At 45.4% G+C, this 23,531-nt stretch overlaps 1 protein-coding gene across 17 annotated transcripts in view; it reads right to left on the bottom strand.

The window, feature by feature from the left end:
- Positions 1-23,531, bottom strand: part of LOC149347689 (uncharacterized) — a 63,035-nt gene that overhangs the window by 24,468 nt on the left and 15,036 nt on the right. For 10 of the 17 annotated variants that reach the window (XR_016292606.1, XR_016292608.1, XR_016292607.1 and 7 more), the window contains 4 exons: positions 12,056-12,104; positions 11,865-11,957; positions 10,432-10,502; positions 4,873-4,991 (listed from right to left, as the gene is read on the bottom strand). Coding sequence is in view for 14 of the 17 variants with exons in the window: in XM_089587341.1 (XP_089443467.1) it covers positions 4,873-4,991; positions 10,432-10,502; positions 11,865-11,944 (270 nt within the window). In the remaining 3 variants the exon portion in view is untranslated. Of the gene's footprint in view, positions 1-4,872; positions 4,992-7,972; positions 8,070-10,431; positions 10,642-11,864; positions 11,958-12,055; positions 12,105-23,531 lie in introns of those variants that run through there. The other 7 variants (XM_089587336.1, XM_089587333.1, XM_089587338.1 and 4 more) reach the window with 4 other exon arrangements.

Raw genomic sequence — 23,531 nt, 5'->3', positions numbered from 1 at the left:
ACGAGGACAAGCTTTGCATTTCTTGAAATCTTATTTCTCATCTCGAAAACAATATGTTCAGATTAGGAACTGCAAATCATCACAACGCTCAGTTAATACCGGTGTCCCTCAGGGCAGCATCCTTGGCCCTCTGCTGTTCAATCTCTACATTAATGACATTGTAACTATTGACACTTCTGCCCGCTTTATCATTTATGCCGATGACACTACTATCCTTATACCTGGTGATACCTGTGACGATCTAAACATGCATGCTAAACGCATATTAAAGAATCTATAGGAATGGTGAGACTCAAATTTTCTTTCAATAAATGTGTCAAAATCCAAGCCTGTAATATTCCGTCCGAAGAATAAAACTTGTGGTGCAGAACTAGCTCTCTCTTATAAATCACAAAAAATTGAAATAGTAAAATCATTCAAATCACTTGGTGTTTATTTTCACGAAAATATGCTGTGGGATGACCATGTCAGTCATGTCATGTTGAAGACATTTAAGGTTTTCTATCACGCCACAGACATATTTTACCACAGTCAAACTTCTCTTATATAATTCCCTGTTCTGTTCACACCTAAACTACTGCACATTAGTGTGGGCAACAAAAAAACATACTAACTTACACAAGATATTAGTACTTCAGAAAAACGTCCTTCGTATAGTTTATGACTTGCCCGTTAGACACACAACTCAGGATTTGATAACTAACCTCAACATTATTACCATATTAAACCTCTGTGCTTACAGACTGCTGCGCGTGTATACAGTTGAGCAAAAGCGCCATGTTGACACCATTTCCTCTATGGCTCCTTTGCATCAGTCCGATTCACCATATCCGCATCGCCACAAACCACAATGGGTTTTACCATTCACAAGAACTAGCTACGGTCGTCAAAGAATTAATTACCAACTACCGTATTTACAAAACCAGTTAATTGAAGCAGGCGTAAACCTCCGTGAAATCACCATCTCCTCTGTGCGTAGTATGATTGTTCATTTGGTTAAGTGCTAATACATCAACTCCTGTTTTATGAATTGCTCTCCACCCTTTTTGTTATTTGACGACTGGTCGTCTACTGTGCTGATACCCCTTTTGCGTTGCTGATACCCCCTTTTGATTTCTGCGTATTCTGTTCGGTTACAGACATTGCTTATATTGATGTTTTTATTCATCTGTGACTTGATGTTCAATTTAGTTCCTCGTTTTATGTCACTGCCGTCTGAACAGGAGAGGAGAACTCCGTCAAGCGGATAGCCGCTTTTTTTCTCCCCTCCTCCATCAAATTGTATTTGATTTGGTGGAAATAAAGCATTATTATTATATTATAACAAACAGTTCAAAATTACATTTCTTGGTGTTGCATTGTTATTTCTATAAAATATAATGATTTAAAAAGTGGTAAGCAGGGGCAAAATATATGCTTCTCTTAAAATACCGCAAACAGAAGGCCTGAAAAGTATGGAGAGATAAAAAAGAACTCGCTAAAAAAAATGCACAGAAGGGCAAGGTGTTAGAGTTGTCTCCATGAGATCGTAGCACTAATTCTGCCAGAATTTTTTCTTTCGCATGAGTATAAGTTGTGTATGGCGGGTGCATCCAATGTGCAGCCAGCGGCAGTAGCCTATAAGCTGTCCACATTTCGTTGTCCATTTGGAGCCCATTCGCTCCCCTGTCAGCGGACAGTCAGCTATGCACTAGGCTTTCAAGCGTACCTGGCAAGCGACCCGGCCACCATTAGTTGCATATCGGAGCCAATGGCAGACAGTTTTCAGGTCCGGTCTCCTGCTTTCGAGAGAGCGCTGCGATGCGCATTAACAATGACTGCTTACTGCATCCAATTTCAGTCAATGATAAGGTCCAGTCGCCAATCACTCAAAGCTCAGGTCGCTTGCCACAGACGCTCGGCGGCACAGACGATATGAGTGACAAATGATGAAGAAACGAATAGACGCGAAATAAAGTACGTTAAATGGGCAGCTTTAGAATACGGCCTCTAGTATAGAACTACCTCAATTAAGCGGTCTTGGTGTTCGCATGATTTTCGTACCAGGAAAATAGCTGCTATCATTTCCGGTTTATTGGCACCTTCGATATTCGATCAGAAAGAAGTATAGCTTCTACACTTCTCCTTTCCAATGAAATTCTTGCGACTTGCGCACGGAATCCTGCTGAGAAGTTCAACGGCAGCGAAAAGTATTCTACAAGCCGGGAATCGTACGCCTAGCAGCAGTGGTACTTTCTTAGCGGCTTCACAAATGGCACGAATCACTTCAACAAGGCTTAAGAATTGCAGTTCATCTTATTTGCTAGAGCAACTGCCCTGGACAGGCGGTGAGCCACCGCGGCGGTCACATCGAGGTAGCTCATACACTCATCAGTTGTATTGCAAGGACCCGGTAAAAGTCTACGCCGGGACAAAACTATTGGCTCGCGAACTTACCGACTCACTGTCAACCTAGAGGACCGGAACAGCTCCTGAAGTTCACAACAAACAAGGCGACGGTTGAACCACAAGTCCGAGATACTGAAGCAAGATGGCGAGTTTGGCGAGCTGTACATTATTGAAGATTCTAGCAGTCGTGACGTCCAAATGCCGACAGCATCCTGCGATGAGCACCTCGTGAATGGGGCTGTCGCATAAATGTCAGGGGCATATTATTTTTATGTCCTTTTGGTTGCCCCAGCCTATCGAATGTCGTATAAATGTAGCGGAGAATACTAACTGCACTCTGCACTGATGCATTTTCTCGGTGTGCACATTGTCTTTTAGGATTTAGATACTGCAATCCTACTTTTGGAAATTATAGTAGGATAGGAAAAAAAGAGAATACCCTAAATAATACTTTCACAAACCACAAATAGCTGGTTTATGTCTGGAGCGGAAAAGTAACTAAGAAAAAAACGTCAGTGTCAAAAGACTACCGAAGGAGGAAGGCCTTCCGATAACAAACATTTCTTTGTTTTCAGAACGGAAACTTATTGGAGTAACGTAACGTTATTAACAGTGATTATTTGCAATCATCACTGTCATCATTTATGGGTTTTGGGGGGGGGTTTACCGTCCCAATGTAATCCAGGCTATGGAGACGCCGTGATAAAGGGCTCCAGAAATTTCTACAAACCAGGGTTCATTAACGTGCACTGATATTGTAGAGTGCACGGGCCTCTAGAATTTCTCCTCCGTCGAAATTCAACGGCCGCAACAGTTTCGACCCCATCCTCCCTCTTTGCTATAATTTCGAAAATTAGGATTCACGTCATTCGCGCATTGTTCTTAACCTAACTACTTTATTTCATAATTCAGCCTTCTTTCAGTCATTCATGGGGAGAACGCAATCGCAAGAAAAGAACCTAGCCTGCGTAGGGAAAAAAGGAAAACAAGGTTTGCTCTACATGCCAAGAGTGTGCCACACGGCCTGAAACTCTGCGAAAAGGATTCGTAATATGAATTTGACGTCGGAGCTTTAGTTCTTTAGTGAGCAGATGCTCCTTGATATGAAAACCAATATGCACCATGCATTGTGTAGACTATTTGTTCTGAGAAGGTACGGTGCCCTCAAGTATAAATTTGTCGGTGAAAAGATAACAGGGGGAGGGGCTTCAAATATAGGAATATTTGGGATCTGCAATGCTAGATAGGAAAGATTGTCAGGTTGTTCTTTTTTTCGCAAGCATTAATTTCCAATTCAATCGGCTTAGCCTTAAAGAGAAGGAAATAATGTGGACCGGATGTTGTCTCTCCTGGTGACACTGTCACAAATTTTAATGCTTCCATCTTTATAACAAGATTAAATCATTTGTTGCATGACGTGGAGACGGCGCAGTGTTGATGCCATCCCCGCGGCATAAACGCACATTTCCAAGCTCAGTTTATATCGCTACAGCTGACAACAAATATATGTCCTTCCTGATTCTAGAGCAGAAATTTAGCACAGAGTGTCACCTCAGCTATGATCCCTGTGTAGGCAGCCATTGTAGCATGGCACTTTCCAAACAATTGCTCGTATATGGGCTTATTTGACTGCCTACAGATTTGGCGTCAACGTTGGCATCGAAACGCGTAAACGTAATTAGTACCGTCATGCAGACGATTGAACGTTCAGAGTGCTTCAGCGCTTAAGCGCCGCGCCACTGCCCCTCCGAGCGGTTGTTTGAAACACAGCCACAAATGAGGCTTTTTGAGACAGGGAAACCTCTCCCGACCAATCAATAATTTAAATGCTACCTGCCACAGTGGCCGGTTTCCTTAAATGCCGGTGGGCCTGTTGCCCGCTGCCACGGTGCGCAGGTTGTGATGGTATCACAAGAGCACGCGTCCATGTGGCAGGTGGGCCACCTGCTTCCCTGCGATTTCTAGCTCATGCCGTCGCCGACGACGACGGGTTTTGCTTTTAACAGGACCCTTAACGCTTCTGCATTAAATATCTTTCTAAATTGCTACCAACGCTTTCGAAACGCGCCTGAAACTTTTAAGAGCGTTAGCTCTTACTCATCACGTTTGGAGATTTCGGGGGGTCTGCTACCACCCTGAGATAACAGCGCCATCTGTGGCAGCAACCAGAAAACAGCACATCTCGCATTAAAACTTGTAGCGCCATCTACAAACAGCCACCTGCCACGTGACACTGATGACTTCATGGTCCAACATGGTGGATAGAGGTCAATTCTAGCAAACCAAAGAGCTAACGCTCGTTATTTCAACGTCTTCGAGATGGTGTTGGACTTTTTTTGTTAGGCTTTGTTGTTTGCCAAGCATTTTGTCCAGGGAACAAACTGTGCTGGAAAAAGCAGTGCAGGCAACTGCGACAGGCAACACAATGACATTGTCAGGAGGTTAGAGCAAACTCGTTCCACAAACGCCCCAAGTCGTCCTCACCTCCGAGCGGTGACTTCCACAGGCCAACATCGACGCCGAGACGTTGTCGGTCTGGGTGACGTCGGCGCACCTACACCCACATGACGACAGGGCTGCGGACCCTGTAAAAAGGCCGGACCCTGTAAGGTGATAAAAGAGAGAATGTGAGTTACAAGTGCTTAAAGATGCTCTCTGTAAGTGCGATAAAAGCTTCTACAAACCGAAATCCATTCCTACAAATTACTTGGGCGAACTACCAATTTGCAGCTATGGGCTTAACAGTTGTCCGGACATCCAGGACGTCCCCGAGAAAGGATGTAAACCGCCACCGGTGCTTTCTTTGCGTTTCCTTTCTTTTGCTCCCAGAAAGGTTCAAAATGTGAGAGTAGAATGTTTAACAATTGGACCCCAATCGCGTTTCGCGTCAGCGCCGCTAATAGAACTCTAATTAACAGCGCACACCATTCGCAGTCTACGACATCACATATAGACGTAGGTAGTGCCGGTGCTTAGCGCTGGCAAGCACGTATACCAGCTGGAGCGCCGAATGTGCGAGCCAGACCAGAGGCACGGGGAGCGTCCCGCATTGGACACTACTGTGACAAAATATGATCTATATGACCAATGGAAGGTGATGTTCGCATTCACCTCAAATTAGGTGCAGGACTATCTTTTGCTGGCAAGGGTTCTTTCAGGTTTTTGATGCTTGAGCTGAAAATTTCCAGGCCATTTCATTTTATTTTTTAACTTTATCGATGAACATAACTTGAGATAGACCTTCCTTCCACTAAAAAAGATCATCGTATTCCGCCCAGATTGGGAAGTAAACTTTATATTCGAAGCCCTGCTTTCTCCTGAAGAAGTTAGCTGTGAGCCACACTCGCGACAAATCACAACCGTGTACGCTGGCATGCAAACACGTCAACTCATCATATTCAGTCTTCCCTGTCTCAGCATATTCAGTCTTCTCTGTCTCTCTCTCTGTGCTTGTTGGGTTTTTATTGCTCATAAGCACTCCCTAACTCTCCCAAAGGCAGAATACGTGCGTGATGCCTGCATTACCCGATTGCTCTGACGCTTAAAGGAGCTGGGCTTCTCACACACGTTGAATGCATGTCACATTAGGGCAGTTAGATATGAGCTGCCTATATAGACCTAAAGTAGCTCCCAGTAGAGTTTGCGGGCTTCCTGCTTTAGCCGTGCATATCACATGTAGCAGGTATGTTGTCCTTCAGAGTGCGGCGTGCTTAAAATGCCTATATCGATGCATTCTCGAGAACGTGTGACCAAGCGCACCTCGGACATGTCCTTGTAGAACTATCATCGGTTGTACGTGTGTATTCCAAAAGCCAACTGACATACGAAACAGTCGTTCGTCCTCATGCCCAATTGGGTCCAGTGCAGGGCCGCATGGGGAGCTTGGTTGTGTGCCCATTTATGGCAAATTTAGAGCGGAACCAGCATTTAGCTCCACTTAGGTTGCTTACACCGCTTCCTCATGGGACCAATGTGAATGACCAGAGGCCAGCCCACATGGAGCCGATCTGGCCCCCCTTATAGAAACGCCATGGGGCAAAGGTGGACTGCTACAGTGAATCGCTCATAGGGGCCCCCACCTTCTGGCCCCACTTTGTGCTCACGACACCGGTGAAGTGCATTTCTTGTCTATATTTTGTTCTCTTCTTATCAGGAAAGAAGGCGCTCCATCGAAACTGTGCCAGTTAACTGCAGTGATAGGCAAATGAGTTGGCGAAATACAGTGTGTATAGAGAATAATGAGGGGGGCAGTGCACTAAGGCTGAGAGCCGGTTCGATTGTCCATTCAGTGGCTCTGTGAACACATTTTTCGCCCATTCTCACGAATGAGAACAACGTTCCCAAGCAGCACATATAATAGGGATAATATTGGATATGTATTGGCAAAGTCCAGTCCTACAAAATACCAGAGCAAAACAATCCATTTGCAATGTTATGCTGATTACTAGTTCTGCTTGGCTTGTTACTTATCGAGTAGATGTACCAAAAATATTTGTACTTCAACGCAGGCTTCACATTCTGTACAAAGCAGCTACCTTGATTATTTTAACGGTATTTTAAATTTTCTGAACACATTGCTATCGGTGAACGTGCAAATTCTTCTACCATTTTCTACGCAACTACTAATATGATTTACGGCGGTGTGACATACTCTGCACTTCCTATGTGCTGGTACTAAACTTGAGGGTGGCCAAGAAAAAGGTGTACATTGTTCAAAGAAAACCATAATATAGAACTCAAATAAAATTCCAGTACAGTGTTCCTGGTATTCTGTGCCTGCATGTGGCTTTTCAAATCTGCTCCTGCCTGATGCCATTATTTTAATGATTTCGCCGTCGATACTCTAGAGAAGTAATGAGCACCAACTGCGAAGGCTGCGGAATGTAATACCAATTTACTCTGAAGGAGCAAACACATGCCTCCCAGCTACCGCCATCATTCCAAAGCTCACTTTGGTCATAGTGGTCCAGTGCGTGCAGACGTAAAAGCGATAGTCGCCTTTGGTTGCTGTCAAATGCAGCCGCTTCACATACATTATTTGATTCCTGCCCTTACGAAGCCAATCGGTGCCACTTAACGAAAAGGATGTCGATTGTACTTGTTTCTAAAAAGGCTCACGGCTCGTCTATGGTGCAGCAATAATGCATGCTGCGAGAATGTATTTGGCGACGCACGTTTCACAACGTCATTTCTTTTTGTGCCCGCGCCGTTCATCGCCCTTTACATCAGTAACGGGCTGATTGATGTCGGCCAATATCGGTTGGCTACCACGCTCCAAAAAAAAAAGTTATCACCTTCAATGAAAAGGGAGCGCTTGTTAACTAGAAAAGGCCGCAAAATCTTAATGTACTGATTTCAATGCGTTTGTTTGAATGGCAACGCCTGAATGGAAAATACGTCACTATCCTTTTTGACTCGCACTCCTGGAGTCTTTAATTAGTGCTTGTCCTTAACGTCACAGCTTTGAATATTTCAACAAGGAAAACATTGTTGCACAGCGTAGTTTCTCGGTGACATCTGAGCCGCTAAAAGTTACTGCCTACGGGAACTGCCATTTGCAGGAGATGAAGAGACACGGACTTACCAGAGCACGGGCGGGACAAGTCCATGCTGTGCTGCTACCGGTACCTGCGACTTCATGGTGCACACCAGCGGCCCCGTACATGTCTCTGGACGTATCGCTGACGGAAAAGAAAAAAATGAAGGGGACACTAACTAAAGCTCCGCCTTGAGGCTATGATGTGATAGTGTAATAGATTATCTACATGTGCAGGTGGCCATTCTCTATTTTAGACTCAGAGATTCGTGGTAGTCCTCATACCCCTCTTGGCGCAGTGGTGAAGCAGTTAAATGATGCGTCACTACCCTGCGATGGCAGGTGCTCCCAGCAGCGGTTCTTGTGCGGCCCAGGTTGATCTCCCCGAGCGACCAATCATTAACTGAGTAATACTTGTTGGGGGGCTAGTTGGTGCATGTTTCCAGACAAGGGATGTAGCGCCGAAACAGACAACACACAGCAATATAGACGGGACAGGCGCAACTTAAGTTAATAAGCAGAAGTAGGGACCAGACAGCCCGTGAACTGTTAGAGGCTTTCTATATCTAAAGCAACTGTAGCGACTGTGTTAGTACCCCCTCAATTGCAATATGCAAGAATGAAACTGCTTTTTTAGATGCACGGGATTGATACACCCGTGTGACCCATCTATTTCTTCAAATTTTGTATAACCCTCCCGCGCATGTGTGGTTCCTGCTATACTTCTTGATTGTATGTCATATCCATTCGCATTCGCGGTGAATAAATCAGTTGGAAGTTGCGCCTGTCCCGTCCATCTTGCTGCGTGTTGTCTGTTTCGGCGCTACATCCCTTGTCTGGACCAATCATTAATTAAATTGCCACCTGCCACGATGGGCAATTCGCTCATTATCCGTTGGGCTGGTTGTGAATGACTCCGCAAGGTCATGTGACCTTGGTGGTCAATCTGCCTCCTATGTTGTTCTCTGCACATCACCTGCCAGATGCATGCTCGTGATTTTTCACTCACAACGCCGACGCCAGAATTTTCTGGGTAACGGGACATTAAACGCTGCCCCGCTGTATGCATATTTAGGCTTAACATCCCCAATACTTACAAGCATGCTATCTCCGCATTATCCCTAAAAACTTGCCAATGCTGATGCATATGCAATCAAATGGTTGCATATTAGCTTGCCTAGGATGTAGCATTGCGAGGAGAGACTACTCGAAGACTCAAGGGCGGTTAGCAATCGTCGTCACACACTAAACCCACCTAAGTGTCGCTGTGCTATGAATGATGCCTAAGTGCTAAGTGGCGAGAATAAGCTTCAAGCATTCTTGTAGGAACTGGTTTTCAGCTCAACGCATCAAGGCTAATAGAATCCGATGCTGGGCAAGGTGGCTGATTCTTAAAGGGACGCTGACGAAAATTCGACCGGCGTCGATATAGAGTGCGGCATTTAATGACGGAGAGGCCACTCTCACCAAAAAGAGCGTTTGTAAGTTAAAGAAACAAAAGGCACAAAATACACGTGCAGCCATCAGTCGTAAATTTTGGAACTAAACTGCATGCGTCAACACCAAATTTTCCCAAAGGCTATGCTATACCTGTTAAGAACTCAAATCGGCAGCACTCGTCCTTTTCAGTGTGGACATCAACTTCAAACATTGTGCCGGGACAATTTTTTAATTCAGTTTTCCCAGTAATAATAAGGTTTGCTGCTGACTAATAGATATTCACGCACCTCTAAAAAGACACACAATCAATCTTTACCATGAGAGATAATAGCATCGATTTGTTCCCAGCGGATCAGTAATAAACCAAATGTTCTGCATCTTTCAACAGGCAGTGACAGTGAACAGGAAGGGCACTGCCAAAAGGCCCTGTCTAATCAGCTGTCTACGTATGGTCTTTAAAGCCGCGCAACTTTTCTTTTATTAAGTGTCATGGCTAAAACAGGTGGTACCTGCAGAATGCCACCGTGCAAAGCTAGACACAATGCAATTTGACAGCCCTGGGGGGACAACAATAGCTGATGGTGGACTTCTTTCGCACGCGACATTTGCAGACTAATTATTTTTATGCATTGTTGGATATTTAATAACTACGCCATTTGCCGTTCGAACACTTAGACTCGTGCCAAGAGAAACATTTCATTAGAAACACAGGTGAGTAAAGCAGTTTTATAATATCAGCACTTTCCTACCGAGCTCAAACACAGAGGCTAATGAAAATGCTGGAGCTCGGTTTTACGATACCGCAGCCTTCTTGGAAAGAGAAAGGGACTTTGGAAACTTCAGAGACAAAAAGGAGGAATTTAAATTAGAAAACATAATCGAGTTAATTCCCCAGCGGAAATGAACACTAGACCTGGCCGGCACATGAAGTGGACCAACAGATGGCGTGGCCCAATAAAAGAGGGCTAGCTGGAATACAATGCTTAAGGCCTTTCTTCTGTTAGGCATTCCTGGCTTTTATAAATAAATACATGTTTCGTGTTCAGTAGAAGAAATGACGAACTTACCCGTGATATTCAGATTAAGTGGTAGCATCTCCTGCCAGCGGCGTTGTTCCCGGCCTACAAAGAAAACCAGACTTCAGGTCATGTAGCAGACAGACGTTCAATACATGCTAACTGGACGCAGTTTATAAAACGCTTACGCTCTCCTAAGTGAAGGTAGAATGACAAAAAGTCCTATATTTAACCTGTTTAAAATTGCGGGCAAACAACGCGTGAAGAACAGCAAATTCAAAGTAAATCAACAACCATTATCATCACAATCATCGGGTCAAACTGGCTGTGTATAAAAGAAAGGGCGCTCATTGACGGCGAAACAATTGCACGGTGCTCCAGCTGCACAACTTTTAACTCCCCCCTGCCCTAGATTAATTCCAAATCTCATCACCACAGCTACTTCTCTCAGAGCTGCTGCTACCCCTTACACAGTGTGTTACACTAAGATTTTGAGGCGAAAGCCTTTAATGGTTCATTCTCCCGTCCGTCCGTCCGGCGTTACATCTAGCGCCTCGGGTGACTCATCGACAAGCGCAGCTGCCAAAAGGTGACGTCATCTTTGTCGACAGGTGGAGCTGCTGGCGCGACAGCGTCGAGCGCTGCTCCATCGTCACTCGATGTGCGGCAGCTAGTGGAGGAGGATGGCTCCCAAGCGGTGCAGCAGTAACAAACATTGGCAGTCATTGGCAGTCGAAGCAGAGCGACAAAGGCTTTCGCCTTGCGCAGTTTAGGCTGCCAAAGTGTCCCTATAGTTTTTACACAATTTTCAAACTTAGACTTTTTTGAGCTACAAGAGCGCTGTTTTTCGCCACTAGCATTTTCAGCGATGTAGAGCTGAGACATGTCAGCTAACTGGAAGGCTGGTTCACTAATATTGAATAGTTAACTTTGGAACTATTACTCTCAGGCTCCTTAATTAGAGCGGCATGTGCCCATCATCATCACCATTAATGAAATTAACGCATAGGGCTGGTATTAAGATGCTTAAATTAGGGTGGGTCACAGAAAGAAATGTTTTAAGACATGGCTGTTGTCCAAGTAAGCATTGCACTAAATGGTTGTGTTGTAATCCAGACGTGCTGATGCTTATTAGTGCATGAAACAGGAAATGCGTGGGATGGAAATTCGACTGCCGCGGTCGAATTTCTATGGAGGTGAAATTCTAGATGCATGTGTGCTGCGCGATGACTGTGCACGTTAAGGAACCCCAGGTGGTCGAAATTTCCGGAGCCATTCACCAGGGCGTTTCTCATAGCCTGAGTCACTTTGGGACGTTAAGATGCAATTCCTGGGTATGAGTTATGTAACATTTGGAGCCACCGTTCCAGGTGTGTAGGGACCAATTTATTTTTCTTGGACATTGATATCAATATATAATATGCGGTGTTTTGCGTCTGGTGTTAGCTCACAGTGGAGAAAGCTCCCTTTCCCCTCCCTCGTACCTGTTTTCGAAGCGCAGAGAACCCACGTGATGACTGCACTCCACCCATTGTGATAGTATCGAAATTGCCTCCACGCTCATGTCCGCTTCGCTCCTATGTAGGAAAAGAAAAAAAGAAAAAAGACACAATGTTAGGAAGCTCAAGCCTAGAAGAGAGACCCTCTTCAAATTCTGTGAAGATCATGCACATACCTATTATATCAAGGAATGTCGGAGCCTGACGGGAAACAGGGACGGTTGCCTGCAGTAAGAAATATAGTATGACGACCAATGCCGACCACGACTTCACTGCAAACAAAGTAGTGCAGTGGGATACATATACGCAGACGGGTGTTTTTAGTGCGAAAGCAGTAAGCCTCCTACACTGTAAATTGAAAAGTTGAACTAAAGATATTTAGAGTCGCTGTGTAGGCTACGAAACAACTCAATCGCGTTTTGAGCTGCGTGCCTGTAGTGACACAGACGTGGGCTGCCTGTGTTGGCGTTGAACGCTGAGGAGGAAACGCGGAACAAGATGAATAGGCCGACGTGGTTCTCTGGGTTCATTGGCGCTGGTGGTGACAACGTTGTTGCTGTTGTAGTTGTTGCGACAGATAGAATTATGAAAAAGAAATTGCACGGGCCTGTGGGTCAGCTCGAGCACCACCGCTGCCAAGTGCAGATAGAGGAGAGTTAAAAGATCAGAGGAAACAGAAAAAGAAAAGAAAAAATGACGTGCGTCGGAGCAACCGCGTCCACCGAAGCGGACGCTGGCTGCAAAGAAAAAAAAAAAAAGGTAAGCGGCCATAGCCGCGCTTCGCCACCACCTCCAGTCTCTGTAGGCTCCGTTGATTTTGTAGTGCAGCTCTTAGGCGCCTGTTTCGCGGCGTCGCTGTCGCCGTTGTCCGTCGCCGTTCCCCGTTGCAACCAGCAGTGGACACCTTAGTCGCGATTTAAGCAGCGAAAGCAATGGAACGGGAGCTTGGAAAGAGAGGGCAAAATGGGTAAACTGGATTTTGAGCAAAGGAAATGGCGCACTATCTGTCTCACACATCAGGGTGGACACCTGATCAAGAGAGAAGGCGCACAACTGCCCTCATCGAACAGTGGACACTTCATTCTTGCTTTAAGCTATGTGGCGGTAGTGACAGATCTGCGCTGCATGCGCTGGCATTGACAACGCTGCGGCAGTAACACGGCGCTGAAGTCATAGGCCTTCGGCGTTCGTTGTGTTCATTGGCGTTGGCAACGTTAAACACTCCGGTCATTTTAACGAAAGGAAAATAACTGGCTCCCTGGGACAGTGGACATGTTAATCACGCTTATAGGTGCGTGGGGTGATGAGAGAGAGATGTGGGCTGCAGGCATTGACAAGGTTGTGCCAGAAGCGCGGCGCTGAAGCCAGAAGCGGACGTCTGAATTGCGCTTATAGGTACGTTGGGGGGATGAGACAGATGTGGGCTAGCCGTATGCGTTTGCGCTGACAACGGTGAGCGAACTCTCGCGATCAGCCATTAACTGCCACCTGCCAGGGTGGCAGGGTGGGCGGGGACTTTAATGTAGATATAACGACAACCAAACAGAAATTGCTTACCACTTATGGGGGAGAACACCCCGTTCCTATCGCTCGTAACGCCTCCCGCAACTGTGACAACCTTGAGAAATACTTGCAAAAACCTCTTCTTTCAGAACCAGGCATTGGTGCAGCAAGTCGAGCATAAATCCATCTATTTCTCCTGCCGCAAAGCTTCCTTCATGACAATGAAGAACTGTTAGCGGAGTGTTTCTTGAAAAAGGAATATCTGTGAAAAATAACAAGTTGTCTGTAATTGTACATACATGTCTTGCTCCAATTTTTTCCCTCAATCTATCGAAAAGCTGGAACAGCTGATCCGCTGCGCTCAACCTTCGGAATAGGAAGTAACGTAATCGTCGTCAATCTTTTTTTTTTTTTTTTGGGGGGGGGGGGGGAATTAAACGCGCTTAACTGGCTCCCTAGGCCTGTGGACGCCTCAGTCACGCATTCAGGTACACGTACTTCGCTGTGGTGTCCACCTGCAGAAGTCCCATTCTTTCGCACATTTCGTACTTGGCAATGCTAAATCGCGAGCCATTTTTGCGCATCACCTCCGTGGAATGCGGTCGCCACCGCCTGGATTCAATTTCGTGTCTACGCCCTCAACAGCCAAATACGATAACCACCCAGCTAACAAGGAGCGCCTTTCTCTCATACAAATCCTCTCGGAGGAGGAGTGATGAAAGGAAGGGCGTGGTATCCACCTCAGTCTGGATGACACATTAGGCCGAGTGAGAAAAGGATCAGGACAGGGTGAGAGAAGAAAAAATTTACACATACAGCATTTTCATTACGAGTTGGCAATTCGAAAGCATTAGAAGCTGTTGCTGCCTTCACCAGAAGTGATGTCACTATCACTCTGGTGACGTTATTTGCGGTCTGGTGATTTCCATCTGGTGTACTGACTTTATTCCAGCCAACTGAAATGATCTTCGGGTGAAGTCACTTCCCGACAGCCAATCAGCGAATTTAGCTACCGGCGACATATTTTCTCCCCGATTATGGTTTAGGTCTAGGTTTACTGGGGTTTCACGTCCCGAAGCAACTCCGGCTATGGTGGACGCCGTAGTGAAGGGCTCCGGAAATTCGACTACCTGGGGTTCATTAACGGGCACTGACATCGCACAGCACACGGGCCTCTAGAATTTCGCCTTCATCTAAATTCGGCCGCCGCGGCCGGAAGGGAAGGTTGTAACTACTGATCCAGCTCACGAGAGTAATATAACTACTAAAATGGGATAAAGTGCACTTGGCAGGTTCTCTCAGAACATGAATGGTAGTTTACAAATATCCCTTAAGAGGACAGTATACCTATAACAGCGGTATTTCACCGGTACTAGCCTATGGGGCAGAAACCTTGAGGCTATACTTAAAATAGTTCAGCCTAAGGAAGACGCATCGAGCTTTGGAAAGGGTTTGGTTTGGTTTATTGGGGGTTCACTGTACCAAAACAACTCAGGTTACGAGGAACACTTTAGTGAAGGGCTCAGGAGATTTCGACCACCTAGGGTTCTTTAACGTGCACTGACTTCGCACAGTAGACGGGCCTCTAGAATTTCGCCGCCATCGAAATTTGACCGCCGCGGCCGGGATCGAACCCGCGTCTGTCAGGTCAGCAGCCGAGCGCCGTAACCACTCAGCCACCACGGCGGCCAATGGAAAAGAAAGTGTTAGATGTATTGTTAAGGGACAGGATGAGCAAAGTGGGTCGGAGAACTAATCAAGTTGATGACATCCTAATCAAAATTAAGAAATGGGTTCGGGCAGGTCATGCAATGTGAAGGCAACCGATGGTTTTTAAAGGCAACTGACTGGATCCCAAGAGGAAGCAAGCATAGCTGGCAGAGGCAGAAGGATGGCTGCGTGAGGTTATACATCATAGTGCTAAACAACGAAGACAAGGGAGAAGATGGCGAGACAGGCGATATCTTTCAACTAAAGGTTTATTCACGCGAAAAAGGAAATATATAAAAACGGGGATTAGGAAAAAGAAACGGAGGCATGCTGACGCAAGACAGTCTAATATTGGAATTTCGCTCCCTTGTAGTGCGGTAGAAGAAAGTGTGTGTGCGCTAAGCGATGTCGGTGCACGTTAAAAGGATTCCCACGCGGTATAAATTATTCTAGAGCCCTCCGGTACGGTACCTTTCTTCGTTTCTTCTTTCACTTCCTCCACTATCCCTTCGCTTACGGCGTGGTTCAGGTGTCCTCACGAGATACGAGACATACTGCGCCATTTCCTTTCCTCAAATACCCATTTTTTTACAACGTTAACCCACAAAACCTAATGAACACCGGCGGCCTATTGGAAAAAAATTTTCAGGGCACTAACGTCTGCTTACATGGAGGAATTCAAAGGCATGTGTTTTGAGGAAAGGAAATGTTTTTGAGGAAAGGAAAGGGTGAAGACCGCTCAAATCTCTACATCACGGTGGACACCTAAAGCATGCAACTGGTGGTGCATGCTTGACACTGAAGGTTAAAGCATGCAAACTGAAGGTGCATATGTCATCGTTTTGGATCCCTGTAGCAAGATAGCCTCCCACTTGAATAAAACATGTAAGCTATATGAAAAGAGAAATGCTATGACACTACAGGGAATGCTGTAGGACGAATGGTTGCTCAAAATTTTCGTGAGTGTTTTCGGGAACACTGCCACAGCACTGAGGTCAACCAGGGATGGCATCGCTGGGATTTCGTCTGCCTAGGCGACATCTGATCAAACCACCGTGGGTGCTTTATATCAAGCTTCGCTATTACTGTCATGACTGACATGATTCCTGATGTCATATGGCTGATGACATCACATACCTAAAGACGTCACAGGAGACGAACCGCCGGCGGCGCACCTTGCGGACACATCCGGCGTTAACACAGGCATCTGATGCTTTCGCATTAAAATTTCGACACGTGGGGATCTCTAACGTGCACTGACATTCCACAGCACAAGGGCGCCCTTCTGAGTTACGCCTCCATCGAAACACGGCGTCGCGGCCGGGTTCGAACGCAGGAACTCCTGCTCAGTAGCTGAGCGCGCAACCACTAAGGCACTTCCGTGGGTGTTGTCAACACACGCAGCGCTCGTTTCAGCACCACGTTACTAAAAGCGCGATTGAGGAGTCCACTAAACCAGCGAAGCAGTTATGCGACTTTCCTTTCCTCAAAATCAATGGTCTACAACATAGTCAACGCCAATGAAACGCCGGCGGTCAATTGCTCTACTGCAGCGCTTCAGCTGCAACGTTTTCAGCGCCAACGCGCCAATGCATGCAGCGCACATTGCCCACCGCCACGTAACTCGAAACACGACTGAGGTGTCCACTGACCCAGGGAGCCAGTTATGTGCCTTTACTTTCCTCGAAATCAATGGCGTTGTAACGCCAACGCCAATGAACTCGATGAACGACGGCGGCCAATTACTCAACTGCTGCCTTGCCGCTAAGACGATGGTTCGTACCGGCGTGGAGGTCGAATTTGGATGGCTACGAAATTCTAGAAGCCCGTGTACTGTGCGATGTCAGTGCGCGAAAGAACCCCAGGTGGTCGGAATTTCCGGAGCCCTTCACTACGGCGTCCTTCATGGCCTGAGTTGGGTTGGGACGCTGAACCTCATAAAACAGAACGTTGTCAAAGTCAACGCATGTAACGCAAATCTCATCCCCGTCACGCACCTCAAAGCGTGACTGAGGCGTTCGCTGACCCCAGGGAGCCAGCTATGCGCCTTTCCTTTTGTGACTTAGAGGCTTCACGCACGAGGAGGAGGTTAAATTCTGATTTCTCACTGAAGAATCTCGTCACAGCTACAAGCTGAAATGTGAGTTAGGTGTTAGCTGTAGTAAGCATCAAAAACACAGCAGCCGAGCGCGGACTATAAAGCCGAAAACCAAGAACGCACTCTAACAGCGGAGTTTTCAGTAAGCGTTCCTTCCTGAAATGAATTGCTTTTTAGGAAAGGAAATGTAGCAGTATTTGTATCACATATCTCGGTGGACACCTAAACCGCTGCTTAAGGGAAAAGATAAAGAAGGGACTGAAAAAAAGGGAGAGGTGGCGTAGTGGAGGGCTTCAGAATAATTTCGATCACCTGGAGATCTTTAACGTGCACCAACATCAGACAGCACACGGGCGCCCTTTGCGTTCGGCCTCCATCGAAACGCTGCCGCCGCGGTCGGGTTCGAACCAGGGTACTCCAGCTGAGTAGCTGAGAGCCCTAACCATTGAGCCACCGCGGAGGGTTCGTTTCTTCTCGTTCTACGATTTCCTATTGTAGATGACACGCACGAAGGAAACAAACTCGTAGCTTGCGACGCGCAATAGCCGCCGAGAAAGTTTAGTAGCACGTGGCAGCCCGAGGGAAGAAGAGTAAAGTGCAGATGCCTGTAGACTACCATCAAATGGGCCACCACTTCTAGGTATATATGCAAACTTGAAAAGATCAAAGACGCTCGCCGTGCCAAAGTGCCGACGACGCCTGCGACAAACAAACGCCGCACACGCTACGCGAAAGTATGACGGCTGCTTGGAGGGTAAGATCGAAGCTGCTATGACCTCCAGGAAAACTCCACCAAGGTAGAAGAGCGTGTTCTAAAAGAGCGGCGAGGTGAAAAAACATCGGGCCGCCTTAAACAGACTTTACGAAAATGCGGCAGCATTTAAAATTTGACCCAGTCGTAAATATTCCAAAGGAATCCCTAAATGTTGGAAGTAGGCCAACCACTGGCAAAGGATTAAGCCTAATTAATTGAGATTAGTGCCATCAGGACCTAGCAGGAAACGAAGCTGTAGACGCGGCGGCCCGAGCACACATGCACCTGGCGTTCACATTGGCTCCTAAACACCTGGAACCTGAAGGTGGTTGCTTACTCTCCTTCAAAGACTTCACATTCCATTATAAGGATGGGCATCGCCTGTACTCAGGCCCTGGAAGGGGACAAGGTAAAGCAAACGAATGCGCTCTGCTCCAATTATTCTCGAATACAATGCTGTGCCAGCACTACTAAAACACTTCGATCCCGCGCTCACTGGCAGGTGAAAACACTGAAGAGGTGGCTGACACCTGTCACATGGTTTGGATTTACCTTTACCATTTATTTACTTTTCGCATAATGCATTTAATAATGACGCCTAAGTGTCCGCAGTAATTTCCTTCTCTGACACGAATTGTAATGATAAAGCACACGTCTGTATCCCAAAATCTGTTGCCATCATCTCTCCAGGGGACCACTGAACATGAAATTTCTTCGCAGTTTGCCACCCCTCGTGCTCCCTACACAGGCACTCTTCTTGGGTCTCTGGACCGTGGTGGTGGATCTATGTTTGAACACCCAGAACAATTTCAGAATGAAAATCTCCTGGATTTTTTTGGCAATCTAAATTCTGTTGGCTATATTCCTGGCAACATGTCATGCTTTTTAGCCACCACTCTCAGCAAATTCAGGGAACATTGTCCTTGAGTCACGCTGAACTGAAACCGTACTTTCCAAAATTCTCCCATAGCTATCTTAGCGACATGTAGCTAAATGAGTGCTACAAGACATGGAGCTCCGTGAAGAGTAGTTTGCAGTGCGGGCCTCGAAAGGCTGGTTTGGTTTATGGCGGTTTAACGTCCCAAAGCAACTCAGGCTATGAGAGACACCGTAGTTAAGAGCTCCGAAATGTAGGCCACCTGGGGCTCTTTAACGTGCACGGACATCGCACAGTACATGAGCCTCTAGGATTTCGCCTCCATCGAAATTTGACCACCGCAGCCGCAATCGAACCTGCGTCTTTTCGGCCAGCAGCCGAGCGCCATAACCGCTGAGACACTGGCGGTGGGCCTCCAAGGGCTCAGCAATTACGACGAAGGTCGTGTTACCAGAGGCAACGCCTAAAGTTGTGTGGATGCAAATTCCGTCTCCTCATCGCTTGTGAGCCACGACGCCAGCCAGTTTTGTCTGTGTGTGCCCCAGCTTGAGGATACATATTGAACAGACGCGGGGTGTCAATAAACAAACAGTGACGATGGTGGAAAGAAGGATGTTTGGAGTGCGCACGCTCATGCAACAAGAAGCTCCATAGACGTTAGGCATGTGCTTCGCAGGGACGAGACCTCGAAACGAGGTTTAGTTCCACTAGGGACACAGTTTGCCTAACAGGCCTGGGCGCTGACTCGTAAGCATATGCGTCTCTGGCTCCTTTTACACTTCAGCGAGGTCGACAGCAGACGTGCTTTGTGGTGTAATGAAGCATGGCATGCCTTAAACATGGCTGATTTCAATAATGTGGCTAGAACTATCTACAACCTATTTCAGACAATGCTACATCCCAGTACGGTAAAGCATTTAATGCTTACATACTCTGTCGATGGCTAGATAGGATAGGATAGGATAACTATTTGGCTCTAGCACAAGTGTTTTTTTATGTGGTCGATGACTAGAGAGACTGCCTTTTTTGTTGCAGAGGTGACAAAATCATGGCATCCACCGGGAACTGATTCTTTGACATTATCAAATCACCATGACTCGCACTGGAAACCATGCCTACTGAAATATTTAAAACCATGCCTACTGAAATATTTAATTCATGGCTTATAAGCCTGGTTGAGACCCCGTGACCTTTCAAAATCATGGCCTCCATTTTACGTTGCATTTCCTCTATGACAGAGGTTGCCGTGAATGAATGTCATCTTGAATTCATACACTACACTCTTTAAAACTGCTTGGCCTAGAACTTTACATGGTGGCAGGAAGGAGTGGCATCACAATACGCAGCAATAATCTATTAATGGATGTCTTAAAGAACTAAAGACGCAAATTCTTGTTTACACTTTTTTGTCTTTTAAATGATGCGTTAGACATGAATATAAATTCATCACCGCATGATATTCGCCTACAACCGCTAAGAAATTTAAACTAGAATTTCTTCTTGACACTGTTTCCGTTTCATCAACCAAACGACGGCTGTCACGTGTAGTTGGCCTTTGGGTCACCTAAGGCAAAAAAAAATGGTTATACAACTGTTGATACGTTGCTTGCTGTCATTTAAGCACTTGAAGCTGGCTGATTTAAGAGTTGTAGTGATTTAAAACTACATATCAGCTTTTAGACTTCAGGTTTTTTCGCGTCTCATGTGACCTAAAGGCCAACTACACGTAACAGCCAGCAGTCAGTGGATGAAACCAAAACCGAAACAGCATGTCAGAAGGAGGTCAGTCATAAATGATTGGGAGCTGTATTTCTTCACTAGCGCTCCTTTGTTCAAAAATCAAATTTCATGCATGTGGTTTCGTGCTCTGTCATATAAACAGTAGGTGTATTCATTAAGAATGAATTTCTTGTGATGCTTACCTGAACTATCTGCCGTATGATATGGAGAAAGCACATTGGAATGGAGCACAGAGATAAAGCCGTGCACTGCTAGGGAGTTTGTCAATGTGCTAGCCACAGCACTGGGTGTAGCTGATCGCCACTAAATGGAAATGAAAATATCGTGCTTCCTATTGAAAAATCGAAACAAGGATGTGTCATTTTAATTTCACATCGAAAATTGCATAAAACAAGCATAATAGTCATCCTGTGGTAGAACCTTGACTTCTTCGGTGTATCGCATTATGAGGTTTAAGTGCGTGGTGTTGTTTCCTTTCAGGAGTAGGTCAAATTTCATTATAGTTTACACTTTCTCCAATGCAACTCTTGATGAAAGGCACCGTTTGCTTTGCATCGCCAGTAAAAAGCGTCACGCTTCTGCTACTAGATGCGATAACAGTGTTTTTGCATTTCTTGGTTGAAGTGGCGACTACGATCTATTAAAACTACTGTCGAACAGGTGTACATTACTGTGCTGCAGCAGCTTTGTTGCGGAAACTCAAATGGGTGCTACAGTAAACTGAAGGTGTAACGTCTGGTGGCTGAAACTATTAGCTTTTAGTTCATCATTTATCCCTTTCATGTCCATAAAAAAACTAACCAGAAAACTCCCATTTCTATGCTAAATTATTGCTCTTAAAGGTAGTCTTACAATGTTTAGCATGAAAACACAGAAAAATTAAATCATTAATTTGGAAAATGAACACACACGAATATGGCTTAGTAGTTTATTGATGCGACTATCACCACAGCAGAAATCAGAGTCGTCATGTTAGAGGAAATCTATGCTTTGGCATAAAAAATTGTAAAGCTGTTTCCTTCTCATGGCAAAACACAAATGAACGTCACACTTCCAGCCTCATGGAGGAGTCCATAAGTGTGTGCCTTTTCGATGAAGCTACTAGAGGCTCATTTTTGGGCATTGTACCAAACTAGCAAGACAGGGCCAGAACATGTACATTTTTCCTAGGCATTGAAGATAATTTTTTTTATGCACCCACACATCTGTGCAAGGGGCTGGGGTATAAAGGGTCATGCCATTATGTAATCACCATCATCCTCACTGATCATGGTATCTGACATATGCGTACATAAAAATGGGTGCATCCACAGATCAAAAAATTCTCAGTAAAAGCCTTCTGCAGCGTTCCAAGAAAACAGTTCAGAATCGAGCACCTCAGACAGTTGGTTGCCGGCGCCTTAAAATTGTTTCAGATCAAAAAGAAGGAAGAGAAAAGAAATAAAAAGAACCAGTGTTACAGCCTGATTCAAAGACAGATTTCAGGCACACAAACTCTACTAGGCTTCACGATACATATCAGTATTACAAGAATTTGTCCGCTGCCCAATTCTTATGCACTGATCGCGCCATAAATCACACCAAATTTAAAATGAACAATGGTTTATTCTGCTGTAAATTTCAAACATATCTTTTAGTGGGAGCACTGGATAATGTCAAAACTTCTTGCGTGAGCCAGTTGAGGTTGCCTATTTGCCACAAGACATATCACGAGACACTGTCAATTTATGAGTGGAAACAAAGAATATACCAGCAAACGAAACAACAGGAACTTCTTAGGAACATTTACACTAATATAATTCAGGAGTAGAATTTCAGAAGCAGAGTGAAAAAAAGTCTGCGGAGGATGCTCCCTTTTTTTTACTTACATGCAGTAAATTTTCTTGACGTTGGTCCTCACCGTAATAAACTCTGCAGCTGCCTGCCTTGTTACGTAACATTACAAGCCATAAGAAGAAGCGTTAAGATTTTGTTTTGTGTTGGGTTTAATGGCGCATAGGCAACTCAGGCCATCATGCGCCAAACTCAAGGTATAGGAGAAGTTTTCTGTGGCTTTTAAGAAAATGTGGAAGGTAATCGGGTGGACTACAGGGTCTGAAAAGTTTAAGCTACTTAGTAATGATACAGGAAAAGAAATTTAAGAATGGCTAATGGTAAAAGCTTTAAAGAAGGTCGGGTAACCACGACAGCTTCAGGCTGGGCAAGGATGTTGAGCCGCCAAACCAATAAAACAAGACCTCAGCCTTCTGCCCAGGAATGAGAAGGGGGCTGAGGTGTATCAAAAATTAAGCGAAGCAGTGGGTGAAATTTAAGAGTTCGTTAAGGAGACCTGTCTCTCTTAAAAACCTAAGCAAACAAGATATGTCGATAATTGAATATTCACCCTAGAGTAGCATTGAGTGTACAGGAGTGTGCTTATTATATAACTGAGTAAAATACATTTTCCTTAGTTTCTCTTCTTTTATGCGTGATAATAAAATATTCGTGCACTCCATATATTGCTGAACTTCAAAAACAGGTTTGTCTTCATTTGTCAATAGAAAGTTGTGTGTAAGGCGTGCGGGCCTATACGGAGAAGACAAAATAACTTCAATGAAACGCTCCTAGCGCAAACATGACTTCCAATGACCTAAAAGTGGAGTTAGTGAGGGTACTTTGTTGTTTACTTCGTTGCTCCAAGCCAACTGCATTTTCTGCTTAATTTATGGTGTACACCGTTCATGCAGTCCTTAAAAGGTACTTGACCAACGCACAAGTCTGCGCTCTCGTTGTCTTTAACTCCAACATGACGTGGTACAAAGCAGAGTACCGAGCACATGACTTGGTACCCGGCAGCACAAAGCAGCGGAATAATTGCATTTTTAGAATTAAGGGCTGTAAGTACACTTACTGAGCGAGTAAATAATGCTGTTCGGGAGGTTCTCCTTCACTATTTTTCTACAGCTACCCCAATGGCGTCACATTCAGTAG

Source organism: Amblyomma mixtum, chromosome 4 (genome assembly GCF_055824585.1).
Source record: "Amblyomma mixtum isolate Tamu chromosome 4, ASM5582458v1, whole genome shotgun sequence".
NCBI classification, from domain to species: domain Eukaryota; kingdom Metazoa; phylum Arthropoda; class Arachnida; order Ixodida; family Ixodidae; genus Amblyomma; species Amblyomma mixtum.
Note: the sequence above shows the minus strand (reverse complement) of the source record. Positions and strands in the feature narration are given on the sequence as shown.